General features: G+C 34.4%; 1 protein-coding gene across 1 annotated transcript in view; it reads right to left on the minus strand.

Annotated features, from left to right (window-relative positions):
- Window positions 1–2,080: 2,080 nt before the first annotated feature.
- LOC123694098 (protein dachsous) overlaps window positions 2,081–21,031 on the minus strand; it is a 218,056-nt gene continuing 199,105 nt past the window's right edge. The window contains exons 4-15 of the mRNA XM_045639407.1: window positions 14,447–14,619; window positions 13,900–14,129; window positions 13,285–13,471; window positions 12,643–13,060; window positions 10,275–10,622; window positions 10,016–10,170; window positions 8,761–9,835; window positions 7,927–8,647; window positions 6,675–7,801; window positions 5,956–6,246; window positions 5,551–5,842; window positions 2,081–5,406 (exon numbers count right to left, since the gene is read on the minus strand). Of these exons, the coding sequence (XP_045495363.1) occupies window positions 2,787–5,406; window positions 5,551–5,842; window positions 5,956–6,246; window positions 6,675–7,801; window positions 7,927–8,647; window positions 8,761–9,835; window positions 10,016–10,170; window positions 10,275–10,622; window positions 12,643–13,060; window positions 13,285–13,471; window positions 13,900–14,129; window positions 14,447–14,619 (7,637 nt within the window). The 3' untranslated portion in view covers window positions 2,081–2,786. The remainder of the gene's footprint in view (window positions 5,407–5,550; window positions 5,843–5,955; window positions 6,247–6,674; window positions 7,802–7,926; window positions 8,648–8,760; window positions 9,836–10,015; window positions 10,171–10,274; window positions 10,623–12,642; window positions 13,061–13,284; window positions 13,472–13,899; window positions 14,130–14,446; window positions 14,620–21,031) is intronic.

A 21,031-nucleotide genomic window follows, 5' to 3' on the forward strand; every position in this document is an offset into this window, starting at 1 on the left:
AATTTAAACAGCGATAGTTTTAAGGCATTCAATTAAAAACGCAGTAGCATAAAATCAACTTTATGATTATATACTATGGTATTATTAATATTATATCGAGGTAATGTTAATTTTAATAAAATTGTACTTTTACGCTTTAGGAATGATTGATTTTACTAATTTTTTACTATAGTGAGTTGGGGTAAGACCGGACAGATTTTAGACGTATTGAAATGGTCTAGCAAAAGCCCGATTTTCTCATCACTAGTTCAAGATTTACTACTTAAAACTGATGTTGTGATGTTGTGACAATTAATTTAGCATCGCTTTGTTTTAAAATAAATCTGTTGTTATAAACTCAACAGTTTCTGATTTTAAGGCGTTAAAAAACAACACTTACTTTTTTATGACTATGGTAAAAAAGTACACTTCGGGGTAAGTTCGGACATGCTTTTAAATGCACTTCTATTGAATATAGCATAAGATCTATTAAAAAAAATATAACCGATCTTTTACGCTCTAAAATGATTTTTTGACGATTTATTTGAAATCCATTTAACAGGCGCGCGGCTCGTTGGAGCGACGCCCGGGACCTGAAGGTCGATGCAAAACAAACAGACAGTACAGAATTTTGCCACCGTAAATAAATACGCTCGTATTCGGCAAATTTACGTTCTTACCCCTTGTCCGGACTCCGGAATTACCCCAACTCACCTTATAAATTTGAAAAAAAAAAAAATTGGATAATTTATGTATTATGTATGTTTTGCTATAGTTTGTATACATAATTTTGTTGTTATTTTATTTAGGTATATAAATTCCACATGCTAATTTAGTTTTATTTCGTAAAATACACCAAAGCGACCATATTATATCATAGGTATTTTGACTATAATACAATTTTGCATAATCCGAGTTATTTTACGTATAACATTGTATTTGCCTAAACTTTTGCCTTAGGCGTCGTAGAAATCGTCATGTATCGATTATTGACGTTTAAAAATTCGCAAACCTTACTCAATTTTGAGATGAATTTAAAAATACTCATATGAAAAAATACTATCCAACTATTATAGTAAATTTAAATCGAGCCCAATCGTGTTCTAATAGGACCAATTTTGATATTTGAGTATGGTCACTTAAAATTGAGTTCGGTTTGAGAATTCATGTCATAAAGACTTGCTAACTATGTGATAAGTAGTTCGTTTAGTAGAATAGCCCCAACTGTGATATGTATGTTAAACGTGTATTAATAGGAAATAAAGAGCTTTAATAGTACTTTTTTGTTTTATTTTAACCGACTGTTACGCTGTGAAATTTTGAAGTACCTAACATTTTTATGGGCAACATTTTTTGAACTAAGTACAAAGAAAATGATCAAATACTACTCAGAACAGTGCTTCTTTTGTGAAAATCAGATATTTTTTATGATGCCAACAAAATGATAATCATTTTTAAGCGGCAGGTCTAATTAGAACTGCTAACTGCATTAGATAAGTACCGTTTTTTGGACTCTATACTACCATCAAAATATAATGCTAAATAAAATAATATAATCTAATTATCTATTATGAGTAACTTGTTTCTTTCTTTATTTTAGAGGGATTTTTGTGCCATATTATCAAACCCATTGCTTCGAAAAGTATTTAGAACTATATCTAGACTTATTTTTCCATAACAGAGAGAAATAAACTACTGCTGGGTTGCACCAGTAAACATGTTAAAGTATTGGTAATAAAATAGGAATTGCACCATTAGTTAGAAAATTTCCATCGATTCGACATAATTTTAACACTAACTATAACCGCTCGTGTTTCAACGGTTAAAGCTATTGTTAACGTAAAATAATTGAAGTTAAATACAAAATAAGATGTCATTTGACTTGAAACTTTGATAACTTTAACTATGTTAAAAAATACGCTGGTGCAACCCATTTCGCTGTCATCGTCTGTTATCGTTAAATTTTAAATTGACCTTACTTATTACTAAAATATGGTACAACCAAGCATTCGTTGTATCTGTGGGTATCACAGGTGGGTATATTCAATACCTACACAGGGATAGCTACTAAACGATAATGTCAAAATATAAAACTCAAAAGTAAATTGTACAGTTTTATTATTTTCTTCACATCAACACATACAGTCATTGGGAACTTATTATAAAATACAATTATTTACACTCGATCACTCCACTCGCAATACTTTATTGTCTATGGAATTAATTTTAAAGAATAACATAATATGATAAATATTACGAATGGAGTGCTATGTTAAGACGAAAATCACAGTATTAAAATTGCTCTAATTACAATATTCAAGTAGAAAATATAAGACAGAAATAACTTGATTCAGAGAACTTTATTAATTATACAAAGAACATAACATTATTTTACACATTTGTTGGTTTAATTGAAATTGATTGTGATTTATACAAAAATAGCAAAATATCAAGCCTAGTGGAATACCTATTCTTATAGCTTACAGTAAAGCTGTTTTGTTTTCTAATACGTATAACATGGCAGTCTTCAATTTTATATTATACAAGGCACTAAATTTACAGACTACTATATACAGTTAAAGTTAGGACCCGAATAGAGTTATTTACATTTACCGCAAAATCGGTAATAAGCGCTTAAAATCACTTTGAGCATATCCAGGAAAATACAATACAATAACATGCACAAAATGATACTAAAATAATAACTAATCCGATTACATCGGTGATCAATAAATATACTAATCGAATACTTAGAAGGCAAACAGTCGTTATTATTTACAATTAAAGTTATGTAGACTGGTCTTAGATTATAGTCTCATAGTTGAATGAGGGGGTTTTCTGTTACCGGGGGCGGGGGGAAGACCTGGCCCAACTAACGGGGACATAGAAGGGGATCTAGTAGCTAATGGTGATAAAGACGGGGAGAATGAAGGAGACATCGCTGCAGCTGCTGAAAATCCACCAGGAACATCGTGGCTTATAGGTGACCTAGGTAATAAATGTTGAGGTTGTCTACACGATAACGAAGGAGCAGGACAACTCCTAGGAGCAACAGTAGTTAATAAAGGCGGTGGTACACTCTTCCCTCCAGATATTGAAGTTCCTTTACTTTTGGCACTAGATGCACCGCTATTACCACTCTGTAAAGAGACGGCGTCGTCCTTTAGTCGAGCTATTTCAGAGAAGACGTGAGCAAGAGGTTGGTATTGCGGACCCCAGTCAAGTAAATAATCCCAGTTGTAGCTCCCAGTTAATTCTTCTTCAGAATGGACTATGGAACTTAAACTACCCGTCATAGAAGGGCCTGCTGTAGGTACGGCAGTGTTTTCTCCTGGAGCACTAGGAAATGCTCCTAATGCCATTGCCCTATCTACGGCAGCACTGGCTTCATCTGCACTGCTACCTCGATCACTCCCCGTCACTTCATTTAATTTGGCATAAATTAAGTTGGTAATATCATTTTCATGGGGTCCGTCCTCATCAAAAATATTATGCATAGTATCAATAGCTCCGTGGTGCAAAATTGCGTCTTTATTTGCAACGTTTTCTGAACACCTTCGCGATGAAGTCGACGCGCCTCCTGTTCCAGTATCAACGATGCCGAGACGTGCCAAATATTCTTGCGTATTATGTACAGAAACGTCAGATAAGTTATCATCGTCGACTCCATTTGCTTGTCTTTCTCTTTGAAGTGGCCCTTCGTTTATCATTCTTATTTCTTCATCTTCCCCGTCTTCTCCATCCTCAGCTGAGCCTCTACCACTAGAACCTGATTGATCAGACCCTGATAGTTCAGAGGTAGTTGCGGCCCCAGAATTAGAGCTAGCTGTATGAGCGCCATATGGCGGTATTTCATCATACTTCGGTGGGGCAAATTGGTTTCCTGCATTTACTGCACCAGTGTTTCGAATTGGTATTGTATCAAATGCACTAGGATCGACATAGCTATTTGTCGCTCCTACACCTTCTGAACTCAAACCTGGTTTGTTTTCTTTCTTGTGTCTCTTATTTTTCATGTGTAAGAATAAAAATGCCGCTGCGAAAATTATGATAATGAAAATAAAGGCAATCAACAATCCTAATGCCCAATCAGACAAACCACTATTTTGAGCTAGTGCTGGATCATTTAGTATATTTGTGCCATCTGATATTACAGCTGCCGGGTCTAATAGTATTTCTACAGCGGTCTTATTTGTTAAGGATCCTTGACGACCAGAACTAGCTGTAATAACTAAACTAATTGATTTATCTCCACCGAACAAAGTTTGTACAGAGTCCACTTTCTTCTTTAAAATGATCACACCAGTTGTTCTGTTTATTTTAAAGTAAGAATGGGACGTAGAGAGTTGATAAACAATACGGCCATCGATGCCTTTGTCTCTATCCGTTGCAGTTGCTTGTCCAATAACGTATCCCGCGGGCAATGCTCCTGATTTGGGGACACCGAAATTGTACGTCTTTTGCGTGAATTGAGGATAAAATTCATCTCTGCTTTCGACGTCGATTCTCACTTTTACAGTAGAACTTTTCCCACCCATGTCTGAAGCCTTGATTGAGAATTCATACTTATTTTTTTGTTCATAATCAAAAACAGCATTTGTATTGACCAGCCCGCTAATTGGATCTATTTGGAACATTTTCCATGAATCGTCATTTTTGTTGTAGTTTGTTACTGTAGGTCCTATGGAGTAATTCAGCGTTCCATATTTGCCTTTGTCTAAATCTGTGGCTCTTGCTGTGAAAACAGATGTACCGACTCTTTCGTTTTCAGCAATACTTTCAAAGTACTCATTAACAGGGAAAGCTGGCATATTATCATTAACATCGAGAATACCAACATCGATGTAAGCAGCACTGCATAAACATGGAATTCCTTGATCACAAGCAACAACAACTAACTTGTATTTTGTCTTTCCTGTGTCGTAATCAAGTGTTTGATTAACAGTTAAAACTCCTGTTGTTGGATGCACGTAGAACAATTTATCGTCATCTCCCGATGTAATATTATAAACTATAGCCGAATTAGGTGTTCCGTATAAATCAGAATCCGTAACAGATAGCTGTGTTAAAGAATATCCAATTTTGACATCTTCAGAGACAGTAAGTTCATAGCTGTTTATTGAAAATATAGGAGCATTATCATTTGCATCCGTAACTGTTACAAATATTACTATTGATGTCTTATTTTGCTTGTAAGATAACATTTTTCCTTGCTCCACAGCCGCTAGCCCGAGAGTATATGAATCTTGTGATTCCCTGTCGAGCCTTTTAACAAGTATTAACGCTCCTTCAGTTGTAATATCAAAAAAGTCCCCTTCGTTTCCTGTTATTATTTGGAAATCAAGATTATACTTCTTCAAGACATCATTAATTCCTCCAATTTGCAGTAAAGATGTTCCTTCTTTCGTGTCTTCATTAACAGTGATTCTGGAAAAAAAAATAAAACATTAACAATATTGAAGCAGATATTTACATACAATTCGCAATATTGTTATATATAAAATAGGTAAAGAATTAATCAGACCATATCATATAACCAATAAACTGGGATTATAAATATAATATTATTACCTGTATGTATCTTGTCCAATGAAAGGTTTTATTTCAGAAGAAGCGCCACTGCTTATTCTCACAGAAGCAATGGCTGATTTATTTGGTTTCCCATGATCAGTAGCAACAACAGCTAATTGAACATCTCTACGATTAGTCGGTAATGCACTGTAATTGACGAATATAACTCCGCTAGTAGCATCGATGTAAAAGCCTTCTCTCGGTTGTAGAAACGTGTATGAAATGTTACTATTTTCTCCACTGTCATTATCGATGGCTTTTACAACACCGACTTCTAATGTACCTGATCCCTCTGAAAAAGAAACATTATATGTTTTACCTCAAATATTTAAAGTTACGCACAAGTATTGATTTAAAAACAAATAGAATTTTAATAAATAAAGCAAAAAATGATTAATAAATTACCTGGTAAAACACTGTTGTAAGAAACATCTTGGAAAACAGGAGCATTATCATTAATATCAGTGAGATGTATTGTTAAAGTCGTATCAGTAATGTGCTCCGTGTCTGAAGCGGTGACATTTATTGTGTAACTTTTACGAGATTCAAAATCCAATCCTCTATTTAACACTATTTTTCCGCTGTATCTATCTATAGAGAACATATTTGTTTCATCTACTAAAGCGTATTTCAAAGCGGGATAGGTGTCGACATCATTTGCGGTAACAGATGTGAGTATTGATCCAACTTCCGTTCCTGTAAAATACAATAAATATTTTAAAAATTGTAAATGAACATAAAACTTATCTCATTAAAATAATGAAAGAAAAATGATCTAATTATTGAATTACTAGAGTAAAAGTAATATCATGCATTAATAAATTGAAATTAAGCTACATTATAAGAGTACAAGAAGACTAATATAATTTATTATCCATAAATTATATTCATCTTCATTCATGCATCCATAATATTATAAATGCGAAAGTAACTCTGTCTGTCTGTTACTCAATCACGCCTAAACTACTGGACCAATTTTCATGAAATTTGGTATGGAGATATTTTGATACCCAAGAAAGGACATAGGCTACTTTTTATCCCGGGAAAATGACGCAATCCTGGAAATTCTTTGACTGCGCGGGCGAAGCCGCGGGCGGAAACCTAGTAATGTATAAAACACATACCTTCGGATACTGATATAACGTTTGGTGGTGGAAATGTTGGTTGATTGTCATTAACATCGACAATATTAATACGAAGAGTGGCTGTTCCTGTCATTTGAGGGTTTCCTTCATCAGTCGCAATAACAGTCAGTTTATACGACTCACGTATTTCTCGGTCGAGAACAATATTCGTTTTCACTGAGCCAGAAAACGCTGGTTCTATAATGAAGGCGTTATCGTGATTGCCATCCACAATGTGATATAAAATTTTTGCATTAGCTCCTTTGTCATCATCTTTTGCAGCTAGTTGAACGACAAATTCACCTTTCGTGTTGCCTTCGAAAACATTAGCTATGTATTGTTGTTGCGTAAATCTTGGTGCATGATCATTTTGGTCTGAAAGATTTACAATAACTTCACAATAACCGTATAAAACTGGTGAACCTTCTGTTCTTGCAACAATAACAAGAGTTCTTCTTGGCCCTGGGTAAGTTTCATAATCCAAATTATCAGAATTATTAACTCTTACAATACCAGTATTACTATCAATTTCAAAAGCGTATTGGTCATTTCCATTGCCGATTTCATAGATTACTCTCTGACGTCTTCCATCACTTCGCAATGCAGTTACTTGTAATACTTCTTTACCATAAGGCAAATTTTCTTCAATAGTAATATTGTAGGTGGAATTTTGAAAATTTAGCGTTGGGCTTTGGTCTGAAAAATCTCCAATACGTAATTCAATCAGACCCACTGAGCTTTGCGGAGGATTGCCTTTATCTTTGGCTATTACTTTCAAGTGCAACAGTCTTCCATTTTCACTTGCAAGGCTTTGGGTAGCTGTAAGCACACCAGTGGTAGGGTTTATCCGAAATTTATGGTTAGAAGTATCTACAAGTTCATACAGAATTTCAGAATTTATTCCAATATCATTATCTGTTGCTGCAACTCGAAGTAAACTTTGGCCTGGAGGTGTTAACGTAGCCATTTGTTCTCGAAATGGGTATTTGGTAAATATAGGCTTATTATCATTCACATCATTTATCGTTACTTCAACAGATACTCTTTGTGATCTAGCAATATAACGCCCTTGATCCGTAGCAACAGCTTCAAAACGATATACACCAACTTTTTCTCTATCAAAGTGCCTAAAAGTAAAGAAAGAACATTATAATTTACATCAGTATAATTATATAAATAACATTATAATTTACATCAGTATAATTGCTAAATTTATTTAATATAATAACGTCACTTATATTATTCAACTTACCCTGTAGTGAAAATAATTCCTGATTTGTTGTCTATACGAAATAAGCCTTGGCTTTCATTTGCTAGGGAATACACAATACGTTTATTGTATCCCAAATCAGCATCGGTTGCTCTAACTTTAATAATAGACGTTTCAATAGGAGCATCTTCGGGGATAGCAGCGGAATAATGACCAGTGTCAAATACCGGATCATTATCGTTTTGATCTTCAACCATAATTGTAATATTACAGGAACCTTGTAGCGCTAAGGGTGAACCATGATCATACGCTGTTATTGTTAATTCATATCTCGATTGAGTTTCACGGTCAAGTGTCTTAGCAGTTAATTTTCCAGATGTGGAATCTATTGAAAATTTATTTCCATTATTTCCTGAAGTAATACTGTATGTTATGACGCCATTAGCTCCAATATCTTTATCAGTAGCTGATACGGTGTGTATAACTTCGGGTTCATTGTTTTCAGGTACTGTTAAAGTGTAGCAAGAACCAGGTTTGAATGCAGGAGCGTTGTCGTTATCATCCAAAATACTTATGGTAACAGTTGCTACATCAAAATTGGTGGTAGATTGAAATGTACCAGAATCAGTCACATAGACGGGAAATGTGTATTGTTCTTTTTCTTCTCGGTCTATTTTGGATCGCACTGTGATTGTTCCTGTATGTTCATCGATCGCAAATTTATCATCTGCTACTCCTGATGGAATCATGTAATTGAGATTACCTGGAAATAATACAGGATGTTAAAAATCTTTAGATCTTAATATGTTAAAAAAAAACATACTATATTTTTCTTCGAAATGATGGTAAAAATGAAAAGAAAAAAAATTTTCTTACCTGAATTTCCTCGAGATGACTTGGCCACAACTCTCGTTACAAAACTACCGGGACGAATATCTTCACTAATATTCGCTTTGTACAATGTTTCTGTAAACCTTGGCGGGGTATTAGTGGATTCTTGTAAATGTAATTGTAAAGTCATGTGACTTTGCTTAGGAAATGGATGGCCATGATCAGAAGCAGTTAAATTTAGTTTGTATTGACCAGGTTTCATTTTAGATGCATCTGATGAAAATTTATTCGACAAGGACAACTTTCCAGTACTATAATCTATCGTAAAATACGAATTATCGTTTCCATTCGATATGTAGTACGAAATTTTACCATTATCACCAGAATCAGCGTCTATTGCTAAAGCTTGATATAATAGTCCTGTCAAAGCATTGAGTGTCACAGATACTTTTCGAGCAGATACAAAAGTTGGTGTATTATCATTTGCATCTGTTACCATTACGTGAACTGTGGCTGATGTTGAAATTCGCTCTGTTAAATTTGTTGCTTGATCAACAGCTTCGACTACTAACCAATATTCTTTAAGTGTTTCATAATCAAGCGGAGACATTAGCGTAAGTGTTCCTGTTAATGGATCTAAATTGAATATATTCTTTGATGTTGGTAGAGTAGAAACAATATGAAAACTGAGTTCTCCATTGACACCAGCATCTAAGTCTCTTGCTGTAAAATTATAGATCGTCATACCGACTGCTGTAGTTTCAGATACTTCTATTTTTATAGGATCTTCGGGCCATAGTGGAGCATTATCGTTGATATCAATTATTTCGATTCTAACTGTGACTGCGCTACTTTGTGGGTTATTTGTCGCCGATGTATCTAAAGCTCTAACTTCCAGTCTATATTCGTCTTGTATTTCTCTATCAAGTTGTCTTGCTACAACCAAAGAGCCTGTTCTTCGATCAATTTCGAAGGTCCCTGGTGAATGGTCGGATGTTAACGACATTAATAGATAGGATATTTGTCGTTCTTCTTCTCCATTTATGGTATTTTCATGTATATCACTATCACAGCACGTAACTGTACCAACAATGTGGCCAACTTTTGAATCTTCTCGCACCTGAAATTATAAAAAAAATAATTATTATATAAAATATTTTATTATAACTGAAACAACTTCATCAACTTACATCATTAATCCTTATGCAGCAAGAAAATAAAAAATACAAATAAAGTATTGTTCGTTGAGTTAAAACTTAAAATTATTCATATATGTACTTATTCATAATGATATACTTACTTTGAACGATAGGCTTGAGCTGGTAAATGTAGGTCTATTGTCATTTAAATCCAAGACTTCCACTTTCAGTTGTCGTATCGTTTGTCTTGGTGGGTGACCACCGTCCATAGCAGCAACAGTCAAACGATAAATTGACCTTTCTTCATGATCCAGAACTGAAAATAGTAAATAAACATATTAAACAATTATGACGAATAAGAACCAATATGCTATAATAACGTGTAACATAAAGTCAAATTAATATAAGACGACATTTTACCTGTACTTGTTTTGATAACACCAGTTGAAGAATCAATAACGAACACGCCAAAACCATCCGTATCCCTGTCGTTGAGAATTGAGTATGTCACTGATGCATTTACTCCATTATCTCTATCTATCGCCTTTACTCTCGCTACTTCAGCACCAGGTTGCTGTTCCTCTCTTACGCTGACTACGTCTTCTCTAGGATCAACTATTTCAGGAGCATTGTCATTAACATCAGTGATCTTTATAGAAACTGGAACTCTGCTTGATCGTGGAAGCGAACCTTGATCTTTGGCCTCAGCGAAAAGGGAATACGAATGTTTGAATTCTCTATCCAACATTTCTTTGGTAGTGATGATCCCTGAAAAATTCAATCATAGCGTTAAAAATAATATTTAATATTATGCGTATTACGAACGTCGACGCTTATTTCCTTTACATAATACGCAATTAAGTAAGTCTCATTCATTATAGTATTGAATAAAGAGTATCAGTCACGCAAACGGGTTTGAGACCCCACATCCTACATAAACGTCTGTACGCATTAAATACTCGACGACAATATCTCGCCGCTGAGGCTCGTAATAAAACATCGAATAGAAAAGCGAGACTTCAATATAGCAATATTTTAATAATTGTTAATGGCGGGTCACGGCGCACGGGCATGCGAGGAAGTTTATAACTCGACGTGATCGCGTAGAAATTCATCACAGACGCCCGTAGTGGCAAAGTTATTTATTGGGAGGACGGTGGATGCTATTTTTTATGGTTCGACAGTTTGCATGAAGATGCTTTCTGTATACGCGTCGTAACGCACCTAATTAGATGATTGCAACGGATACATGAAGCAGAAATGGAAACGTTTAACAATGGTTTATTATGTCTTCATTTTATTCGTATCACGTGCTTTTTATTGTACGTTTTATTGACATAGAACGCGAAAAAACTACTTTATAATATGTGCAATTTTGTATCGTGCGTAAGGAACCGAATCGGAATGAATGAAAAACTTGTTTAATTAATCCCGTTTAATATATTTGGCTACGATAATTAAGGTCTTCCCACATTATCAGAAATCACCCGTCCAATTAAAAGGTGTAGTAATGACAATAAAAAGTAAATCCCGCTGGAGTACTTTACATTTTGATCTGTTCCGAAAACGTCCAATAATTGGCATAAAGGATTGATTCAAGTATCCTGAATTCGGCGTCAAACGCCGTCTTTGAACCGCCGACGAATAAAACGAACAAGTCACGAACGATTATGGACATAAGAGGTTGTATCCGAAAAAGTATACGAGGAAATCTGGAGAGCCTATCGGCACTTCGCTACATACAGTTGTCATCGAGCATGATTTACAGTTCTGCTCGGGGTTGCATTAAAGATGCTAACTATCTAAGGGGTGTCGATCGCGGATAAGCCGGTATGAGACATGCTTATTCATCAGTCACTTACGATAACGAACATCCCCTTTTTCATTTGCGCCTTATCGGTTCGTGCACGGTTTTTGTATCTATTTAAGTACATGACGACGCCTAATTTACTCTTTTCACATGTACTGTAATTTTTCTTTAAATAAATTGCGCTTATATATTTTAAAATATATGTCAATTTAATTATTGAATAAGTATGTAATAAATTAATGTACATATTCTTTTTATTGAAAATACTTGTGCCTTTGCAAACGCAAATTGTTTACAGTAAATAAATGCTTTCAAATAATATTATAAGCTCGTTGCATTGATATTCAAAGTAGTATATCGTAATAATCTCGTTTTAAACGGAACAGCAGGAATGCCATTTAGAAATCATAATCGTAAACGATATTCATGGGAAGGTCGGCAAACAAACTCAAAACTGCTCCCTATTCCTTTAAATTGTTCAAGTATTAATGCAGTTCTGTTGACACAAACTATTTGGTCAGTCGATGAGTCCCGAGTCACAACACACTTTGGGTCTTAGCTTTCAAAGGGGCCGGCGAGAGGCCTGCGAGCGGTCGGCGAGAGGTCGGTGGGTAAACACCCGTGAGTGGCAGCCGGCCCGGCGCAAATATCGGTGGAGCGTTCCCATTCAACTGTATTGTTTTATGTTCATTTTCTCTGTTAGCTTTGTTATGCCGACGGCTCTTAATTTTGTGTACCGCGTGAATTATTTAAGTAATCGCTATACTTTGTTTGCCCGATATATTTGCTTTGGCTACGTTTTAGTTGTGTATTACGAGAATGTTGTTGTTTTTTGGAATTTTAGGTCATGTAAATAAAAATAAATTTTATACAATGATGTAAAATTAATTATTGTTTAGCGCAGCCCTAACAACGCAAATATCGGAGACTGATAATATTCTACGTTTGATTTTAATAAAACAAAATTTGCACACTCACCTGTAACAGGGTTGACAACGAAGCTAGTATTCGACGGGAACAGGCTGTATCTAACCGCGGCATTATCTCCCAAATCAGCATCACTCGCTGCTATTTTACCAACAAACGCACCAGCTTTTCTATTCTCCTCAACATAAAATTCATAGTTTGTTTGCGAGAAAACTGGATCATTATCGTTAGCATCTAGTACATTGACGATTAGACTGACAGTCGCCGACAGCGGCGGGATGCCATTATCCGTGGCTATTATTGTCATGTTGTGTTGCGGGATCGATTCCCGGTCGAGTTCCTTCGCGAGTTGCAGCCAGCCGCTACTGGGCTGGACTTTGAAGTACTCTGTGTTGTTCTCTGATACGATGCGATATGTGATGCGAGCATTGTTCCCCGTGTCCTTGTCTATCGCTTGGATTTCTATGATCTGAAACGGTTTAAATGTTAAGTTGTGCTGTATTGGATTTGATCAATGTAGTCAATTATTATAAGCCAATCATGATAGAATAAAATGTTGTTAGTGAACCTTGTTTATCATTATGATTTCCACATATGCGATTCTTGTGGATATTTAACATAACAGTCAAAACAAAGTTAACACGTATACTTTGATAGTGAAATAAATAAATATATTTTTTTAGTTTAGTTTACCTTTGCATTAACAACTTCAGACTCGTAAACATTAGCGCTGTAAGTGTCATGTTCGAAGACAGGCGGGTTGTCGTTGACATCTTGCACGTCGATGACCAGAGTTAGGTTCGCACTGAGTGTGGGCGATCCGCCATCTTTAGCTGATATTACTAGTGTGTGACGTACTAGGTTCTCGTAGTCCAATGATCTAAAAATATTATATAATTAATAATTGCTTTACTAAACTTAATATAAATTCAATTTCAATATGTACATTTCGCATAATTTTCTATTGTTAGTACGCTCTTTATAAAATTACTCAGTTACAGACAATTCCTCACAGATTCCTGACAGGGAGACAGATACACTATAATTTTAAATAACTAATATAATAATGTAACTCTGACATATTTTTTTACTCATCATTGACACTCAAAGCGCAGAATGTGCAATATTTAAACTTATATGCAATTCTTAACAAACAATTATAGACTATTTACTATCATTTCTACTTCCGGCTCTCTAAACCATTTCAGAAGTCAGTCTTATCTTTATGAAGGTTCCTGAATTGTAATATGACAAACAATTTCCCCATCAACTCATTTATACTCACTACACTACACTTGTAATACCAACCTCAACAACGTAACAAGTCCATGCTGATGGTTCACAGCAAAGGTATTTGCAGGCCCAGTAGCCGACAGCAAAGTATATGTCACTTGTCCATTCTTGCCCTCATCTTCATCAGTAGCTCTCGCAGCATATACCACAGATCCTATAGCTGCTGATTCCGCTACAGACACTTTGACGGACGATGTGCCGAATTCTGGTGCGTTGTCGTTCACGTCTTCTAGTGTTATTTGAACCTGGGAATGATTGGGATATAAATGGTTGGTTCTATCTGTCTCTAAAATATTAAGCACTGTATACTCGACAAAATTTTTTTAACAAAAAATAACCGCTTTGTACTTATTAGAACTAGATTAAATTTTAATAGAAGGCACCAGCTTTCAAATAAAATATGAATCATGAAAGTCAATTCACCAAGTTAAACCTCTAAATAATATAGTAGAAAGTATCAAAATATTCCTACCTCAATACCAAAAGAATATAATTTAAAAAGTAATTTTAACGGTTAAGATAAACTTCTATATACATATAAATTAAAGTAAATATTAATTACCTGTGTCTGATCATAGCTAGCAGTGTTCCCATTCGCAGCTCTAACATTGAGAAGGTAAGAAGACGCAGCTTCCCGGTCCAGTTGTCCTGATGTTCTTATAGCTCCAGTATGGGGTTCTATTGTGAAGTGGTGACCGATATCGCCGGAGACTATGCTGTAGCGTACTACTTTACCTGGTGAATAAAGGATTAATTAGGAAAATAAGGTATATCAAAGATAATCGAAAAGAAACTTGGTTTATCAAAGATTGTAAAAGAGAGATTAAATTGTCATTATCTATTGTAGTTTTCAAACAACTATGCAATGTAAAATTATACATCTAAAACAATTTCTTACAAGTTAATTATTACAAACTTATCCTTATTCAGTAAATATCCGTTTTATGAGAAGTCTAGCAACGATTCATATTATAAAGGTCGCGATAAACTAACCAGTATGAAAACTTGAAGAAAGTCAGTAAAATGATAAGGTACCTGAGGTTAAATTCCCGTAGAAATAACTAGAAACGTACCGGTATGAAATAATTCGTGTTTATGTTACAAAGCACCTCTTAATATCTCAACTCTCTAACGGACACACTGCTGTTTAGTTCATAATTTATTTTAAAGATTGTATATTTAACTAGCGGTCCGCCCCGGCTTCGCCCGTGGTACATGTTTACGTTTTCTCTACATAAGAACCATGCTCGTACTTCAAGGAATATAATAAAAAAAGAATTATCGAAATCGGTTCAGCAGTTCTCGAGTTATGCGCTTACCAACACATTTTGCGATTCATTTTTATATATAAGATTTAATTAATATGAAATTATTAAAAATATTTACGTCTTCTCAAGTATATTATTTTCTTTAACAGCAGAATGCCGAATGTGTTTTCTCAAAACCTTCTCAAACTACAACGATATTATACGTCTACACTGTCGCTACATTAATTTATTTTATTTAAGTAATTACGTAATTGAATTCACCGCATCGTTCCATTTTCATTGTGTTTTCGTAGCATATAATATGAATCTTCATTAAAGTTTTAAATATTTTTTCTTTTGGGTTTCTTTACCATATTATTAATTGCAAATCATTCGTGACATGGGTATAAATCCTAAAACATCGTATGTCGAATTCCCAAGCTCTTTCAACTCAATTTCCCTGGATTATAATATACGAGTAAAATTGACTGGACCACTATTTACGGCCTCCATAAATATTTATGTGTCCGTATCATTTTACTTTCGACATCTATTGGCTTTGCTTTGAGACTAGTGGCATTCCGAGACTCTGATTGTTATATTAAATACATTCCAATTTTATTTGGATTCATTATTCTGAAACTAAATGTAGCAGCTACTATACAGTTTTGGCGATGTATTTCCTTTGCATTAATCCATTTGTTACAGTCAAAGGTAAGTAGTACTTAAATCAGAACCAGTCCCCTAAATCCCCGTTCATCAAGTCGACATCCGAAAACCGCTTTCTATCTATCAAATTTTAATTGGCACTTCTCACAGTAAGCGATTCATTGTCGTATTTCTTTTTCAGATCGTTTTTGCGGCCGCGTTTTTTCGCCGTACGTTTTGGGCAGGACAGTTGACGCAACAAGATTGATATACGGACTTCGACGACGTACCGGGCAGTCTTTGTTTCTGTAACTGGTCCCAGAGCACCCCCCTGCGGCACCCCGCGTCCTCCTTTATCCTTTATACAGTCTGTGATGCGCTCGTCTTATTTTGCGAATTTTAGAGAGCTTAATGTTTGTTTTTGAATTGGCAATTCCGCGGTATTTTGGGTTCCCTCGGTCTATACTTTAAAATAAATGTTCAGCTCAGTTTCGATATTTAATTTGAAATTTTTATATTTCTTTATCGTTGACAATTATATAAGATAACGAACAGGGCAATTATTAAGCATACTATGATTTCATTGAAGAAATGAAATACGATTTAGTACTTAGAATTACCCTCATTCGTTGTTTAATATGCAATCCATTCATTTAAATTCAATAAATCTAAAACATTGACTTGTAAACAAGATATACACCGACTTAAATATGAAATACCGCAGGTAGAGAGCGATGACGTGGAAACAACTAAAAACAAACATAATTGCAAAATATTTTATGCAAATAAGCCAGGTGTGCGTACCACTTTGTCGCGCTGATCAATCACTCATTAGCTAAATACAAGTCGAGTGATTTACTCTGAAACATACTCGAAATGCCCTTCTAAATTGAAATCATTAATGGCACAGCGATTATCTCACTCACGAGCCACCATTTGACTTCAATTAAGAGTTGTAAAGATTTCCTATGCGAATTGTTCGATTCTCGATTTGAGTTTAATGAATTAATTATCTGTAAGTTCGATTATCTCTAAAGGGCGCTCGGAATTACGCTGAGAAAGGTCTGCTTTATCCTTATCTCCGGTTCGATCGGTAAATAAAAAACAATCTGTAATCGGCGGACTGCGAAAATCCTTTAGAATGTCAAACTATTTGCTTAATCCCCTGCGCGAAACGTTATGTAAAAACTTAACGTATTTTTTCTTGAACGAACCGACGATTAAATAAGTTCTCATCTTATTTTCTCCGATGTCGTTAAGGCACGGCTGTCATTAGTGAGAATTTTCGCACGTGATTGCAGAGCGTCGTCACCGGCCGCGCAACACTTAACTAAACATTTTAACACATAAATCGTGTAAACAATTTCAGTTGCAACCCGTCCAAATAACGTGGAATAAAAAGTTGGAAATAATTGAGGTTCAAAAAAGAAGTATAGAAAGTTTCGGGCAAAAAGTGTCGTCTGTTGGGTTTGTTGACCCGCCGCTTGGATTTGTTCGGTTTCGGCGCATTCGCCGACCGTATCCTTGGATTTCTCGGGATTGAATTTCAAATTTTCAGTCGTGTCGCCTTGCAAGAAAGCGTGAACCAAATCTTAATTTTTAACTTTTTGAGAAATACTTTCATAGCATTTAGCTTTTAATGCAATAAGATACTCAAAAAGTTCTTTAAAACGTTTGAAATCATATTTACTTTTGTGTAGAGTAGGTAATGTAGAACACAATTAAAATATGCTTTCTAAATCAACAGTCACCTTCATAATCACGGAGAAGTCATTCAAAAAATCGTTCAGTTTCTTCAAGCCTAATTATGATTTATCTTAGACAAGAATGCAATATAAATAAAATTATAGTCCACGTTTACGCAATATGTTCAACGACCACTTAATGTCTTGCGTGTGGTCTGCCTCTGTAATTGAATCGATATTACTTCACTATATTGGTTTTATCATCTATATCTATACGTTTATACGCATTTATACTACTATTTACCAGTTAATTTTAATGTGACATGCTTCTGAGTATTCATAAAAATACAGATCTAAAATCATTTTAGGAGCATCTACTTTGGTTTTATAGCATTTTAATACTCGCTTTATGATATTGCATATATGGTTTTATTGAAATTTATAGCATTTAACTCTTGAGTACCTACTATTCTAGGCATTTTATGAATGAAAATAAATAACACGTTACTAATCTTTTGTTAAAGATAATGATTGAAAAAGCACACACGTTTCGCTAAAATAATCTTTGAACGTTTGAACCCAGTTGGATTTTTAAACATTATCTCAGATCGTGTAATAGAGAAAACAAGTCCAAGATTCCCATCGATACCTTGTTGCATAATCTCAAATATCCGAACCCCAACCAATAAATTAAATTAAACCGAACGTGACGTAAAACAAATTAGTTTCCCGACACAGGCGAGCACATATCAAAACCCGATTCGGACTCATTAAATAATATTTTTTTAATTAATGAATGTTTATCTCCAGGCAACCGAGCTATAAATCTGATGGGGGCGGTGTACACTGGGCTGCAGTATTATGGTGCTTTTCTAATTAACTGAGCTCTGCCCTGTCCGAGGTGATCTGCTCAAGTTACGGGATATCGCGATCGTGTTTTCTTGGGACTCTTTTTTGTCTTTGCGGTAGACTGCTAAATAATTTGATAAGACTTATAAGGGGCAATTATTAAAAGATGGTAATTTGTAGGAATGAAGAATCTAGGCCCTTTTATAGATCGAAATATAGCATGATATATTATGTGATCATTCCAATACGTGAGGTGGGTTTAGTTAGAAAAGATGTAGGCTTATACAAGAATAATTTAAGATTTTCTGGTACTATAGAAATTCAACTATGGTCTATGACTATTATTATCAGTAGTAATGCAAGGTTGCCTTGTGCAATAGCTTACGTACAAAAATCATCGGGTAAATTTTAAAAGATTCTTTTATCTTAACCCACACAACACCAATACAATACAGAGTAATTTTTAAGCGATATCTTTACAATCTCCAGATATGATTTGCAATCGCTCCCAATGCGGTCGGGTTAATTGCTCCTAAATTTATTAACATTGACCTATACGGAACATGTGAGCTTTTGCTAATATTGCTTATCTGATCACAATAATTTTAAGGCTACCTTTTAAATATACATTTAAAAGAATAACTGAGTATGTTCTCTGAATTTATCCAGGTTTTTATTATTGAGCGATGTATTGTAAGAACCAAAATTGCACGGTATTATAATAACTTTTACCTACATACGTAATTAAAGGAAATGGAATTTTACTTAGATTAAACCCTATCTTACAAAATGATGATATTCGAATGACCCCATGAAAATAAAGATTTTAGTTAGAAGCTTTCCTTTGCCAGTAAAATGTAATATCTGATAGCCTATCATAGAACTCCAATCGAATGTAACATACCTTCAAAAATTAGAACACAAAGACTAACATTACCGACTAAGAACTCAATAGCAGGCGTGTCCTATCTATACACCGATGCACGCAACCTCAAACTATGAATTTTAAATGCCGCTATCCGAACAACAATGAACGAAGGTACTCCACGTAGTATAACGGTTGTGTTCGCAATTCAGTGATTTACAGAGCTACGACTAGCAACAGAATAAACGTGGACTCGAATAAAACGGTCCTTCGTTACACCGATGTGTAATATGTCTTTGCGTTTTGCTTGTATTATGTTAAGATATTTTAATTTTAAATGTGCTCGCGTTTAACTGTATCAAGTAGAATATCGTATCGAATTGATAGTCTTGTTTCAATTTTGGTTTTGTTAGTTTAGATTTCTGTATAAATCATAATTTGATCCTAATCAATAGCTTTTCAGCTTATAGAGTTTGTAATTCATAATTACGAATATTTTTTGGGAGAAATTAGATATCCAAAATCATATAAAATTGATCATACCTAGTTATTTCTATTTTAATGTATTTACATAAGAATAGTGCATTTTTAACTTTTTTTTCCGAATATTATTATCTGCATCTTCCAATCCCAATTTCTAATGTTGAATCTAGAGACATATTACATAACAAGTTAAATCTTCAAATATCTAATAAAAATAAATACCCTATGGCACGCAAATATAATCCATTACAGTTCTATGTAAGCATAAATCTACTTGTATAAATATTAGTGAAACATAACGCATTGCCGCAAGATAGCCGCCATTGTTTATTGGCGGGATTTGATTTAGAAACTACGTCTCAACGAATCTTCCGAGTTATTAGAAACTCGCTTTTGTACTGTGATATGAAATATGCCTTTACTTAATGGAAATGTTGTGGAAATTGTAGGATTGTGAAGTATGAAGGGGTTGGTTTTAAATGTTATTACTGTCGTGTTTTTAAAAGGTCATATGGTTAAGGTGTCTAAATTATTTATCGTTGATAATGGTAAAATTACTTTTAAAAGTAAGTTGATAAGTAAGTGAAAAATATACATTCAAAGAAAATTTTTCAAAATACGGTTTTATTCAATTAATAATCATAATGATTAATAAATAGTTTAAGAACTCGAATCAAAAACACAGAACTAACTTCGTAGCGGGTGGCGAAAAATAATAATATAATACGTGTTCAACCAACACAGATTGAATACAAAGTTATTCTGAGATTAGAAAGTCTAAATAGGGGATAAAAGGTGGAAATTCGAAACGAAGGCTGCTCATCAGTGAATCGTGATCGTCGCGAGACAATAGGCGATTATGTATTTTGTGAGTAGATGCTTGGTGCTTGGTTTAATGGAAATCTAGGTGAGGAAAATGTGAAAAAAGAACGAGAAATGAAATGAACTTGTTCATGAACGATGGAATTGTTCATGTTCTTTGAAATAGGTTTTAGTTTGATGGATAGAAACGGCTTAAAACAATTTTTTTTGTTTTTTTTTTTTATCTAAAATATTTATTCCATGCTGTTGGGTCTACAATAAAGGTAAAATACGTAATAACGACTTTAGTATTGCAAGTGAAAAATAATAAACGATTGTTATAATATCTAGAAAGTTATGTAGTCTGTGGTCAGTGGTAGAAAAGCACCTGTACCGGTTGTCTAAAAGGAAATGTATTGGTCTAGTTGTTGTTGAGTGGATTATGGTTTATTTCTTAGTCGAACTAAAAGTGAATAAATGTAATATAACTTTTCATTATACCTGTCGTAATAAAAATTTAATGTACCTATCTATAAAAACATGAGTTTCTATTTCACAATAAATACATT

This window comes from Colias croceus, chromosome 8, assembly GCF_905220415.1.
Source record: "Colias croceus chromosome 8, ilColCroc2.1".
NCBI lineage: Eukaryota > Metazoa > Arthropoda > Insecta > Lepidoptera > Pieridae > Colias > Colias croceus.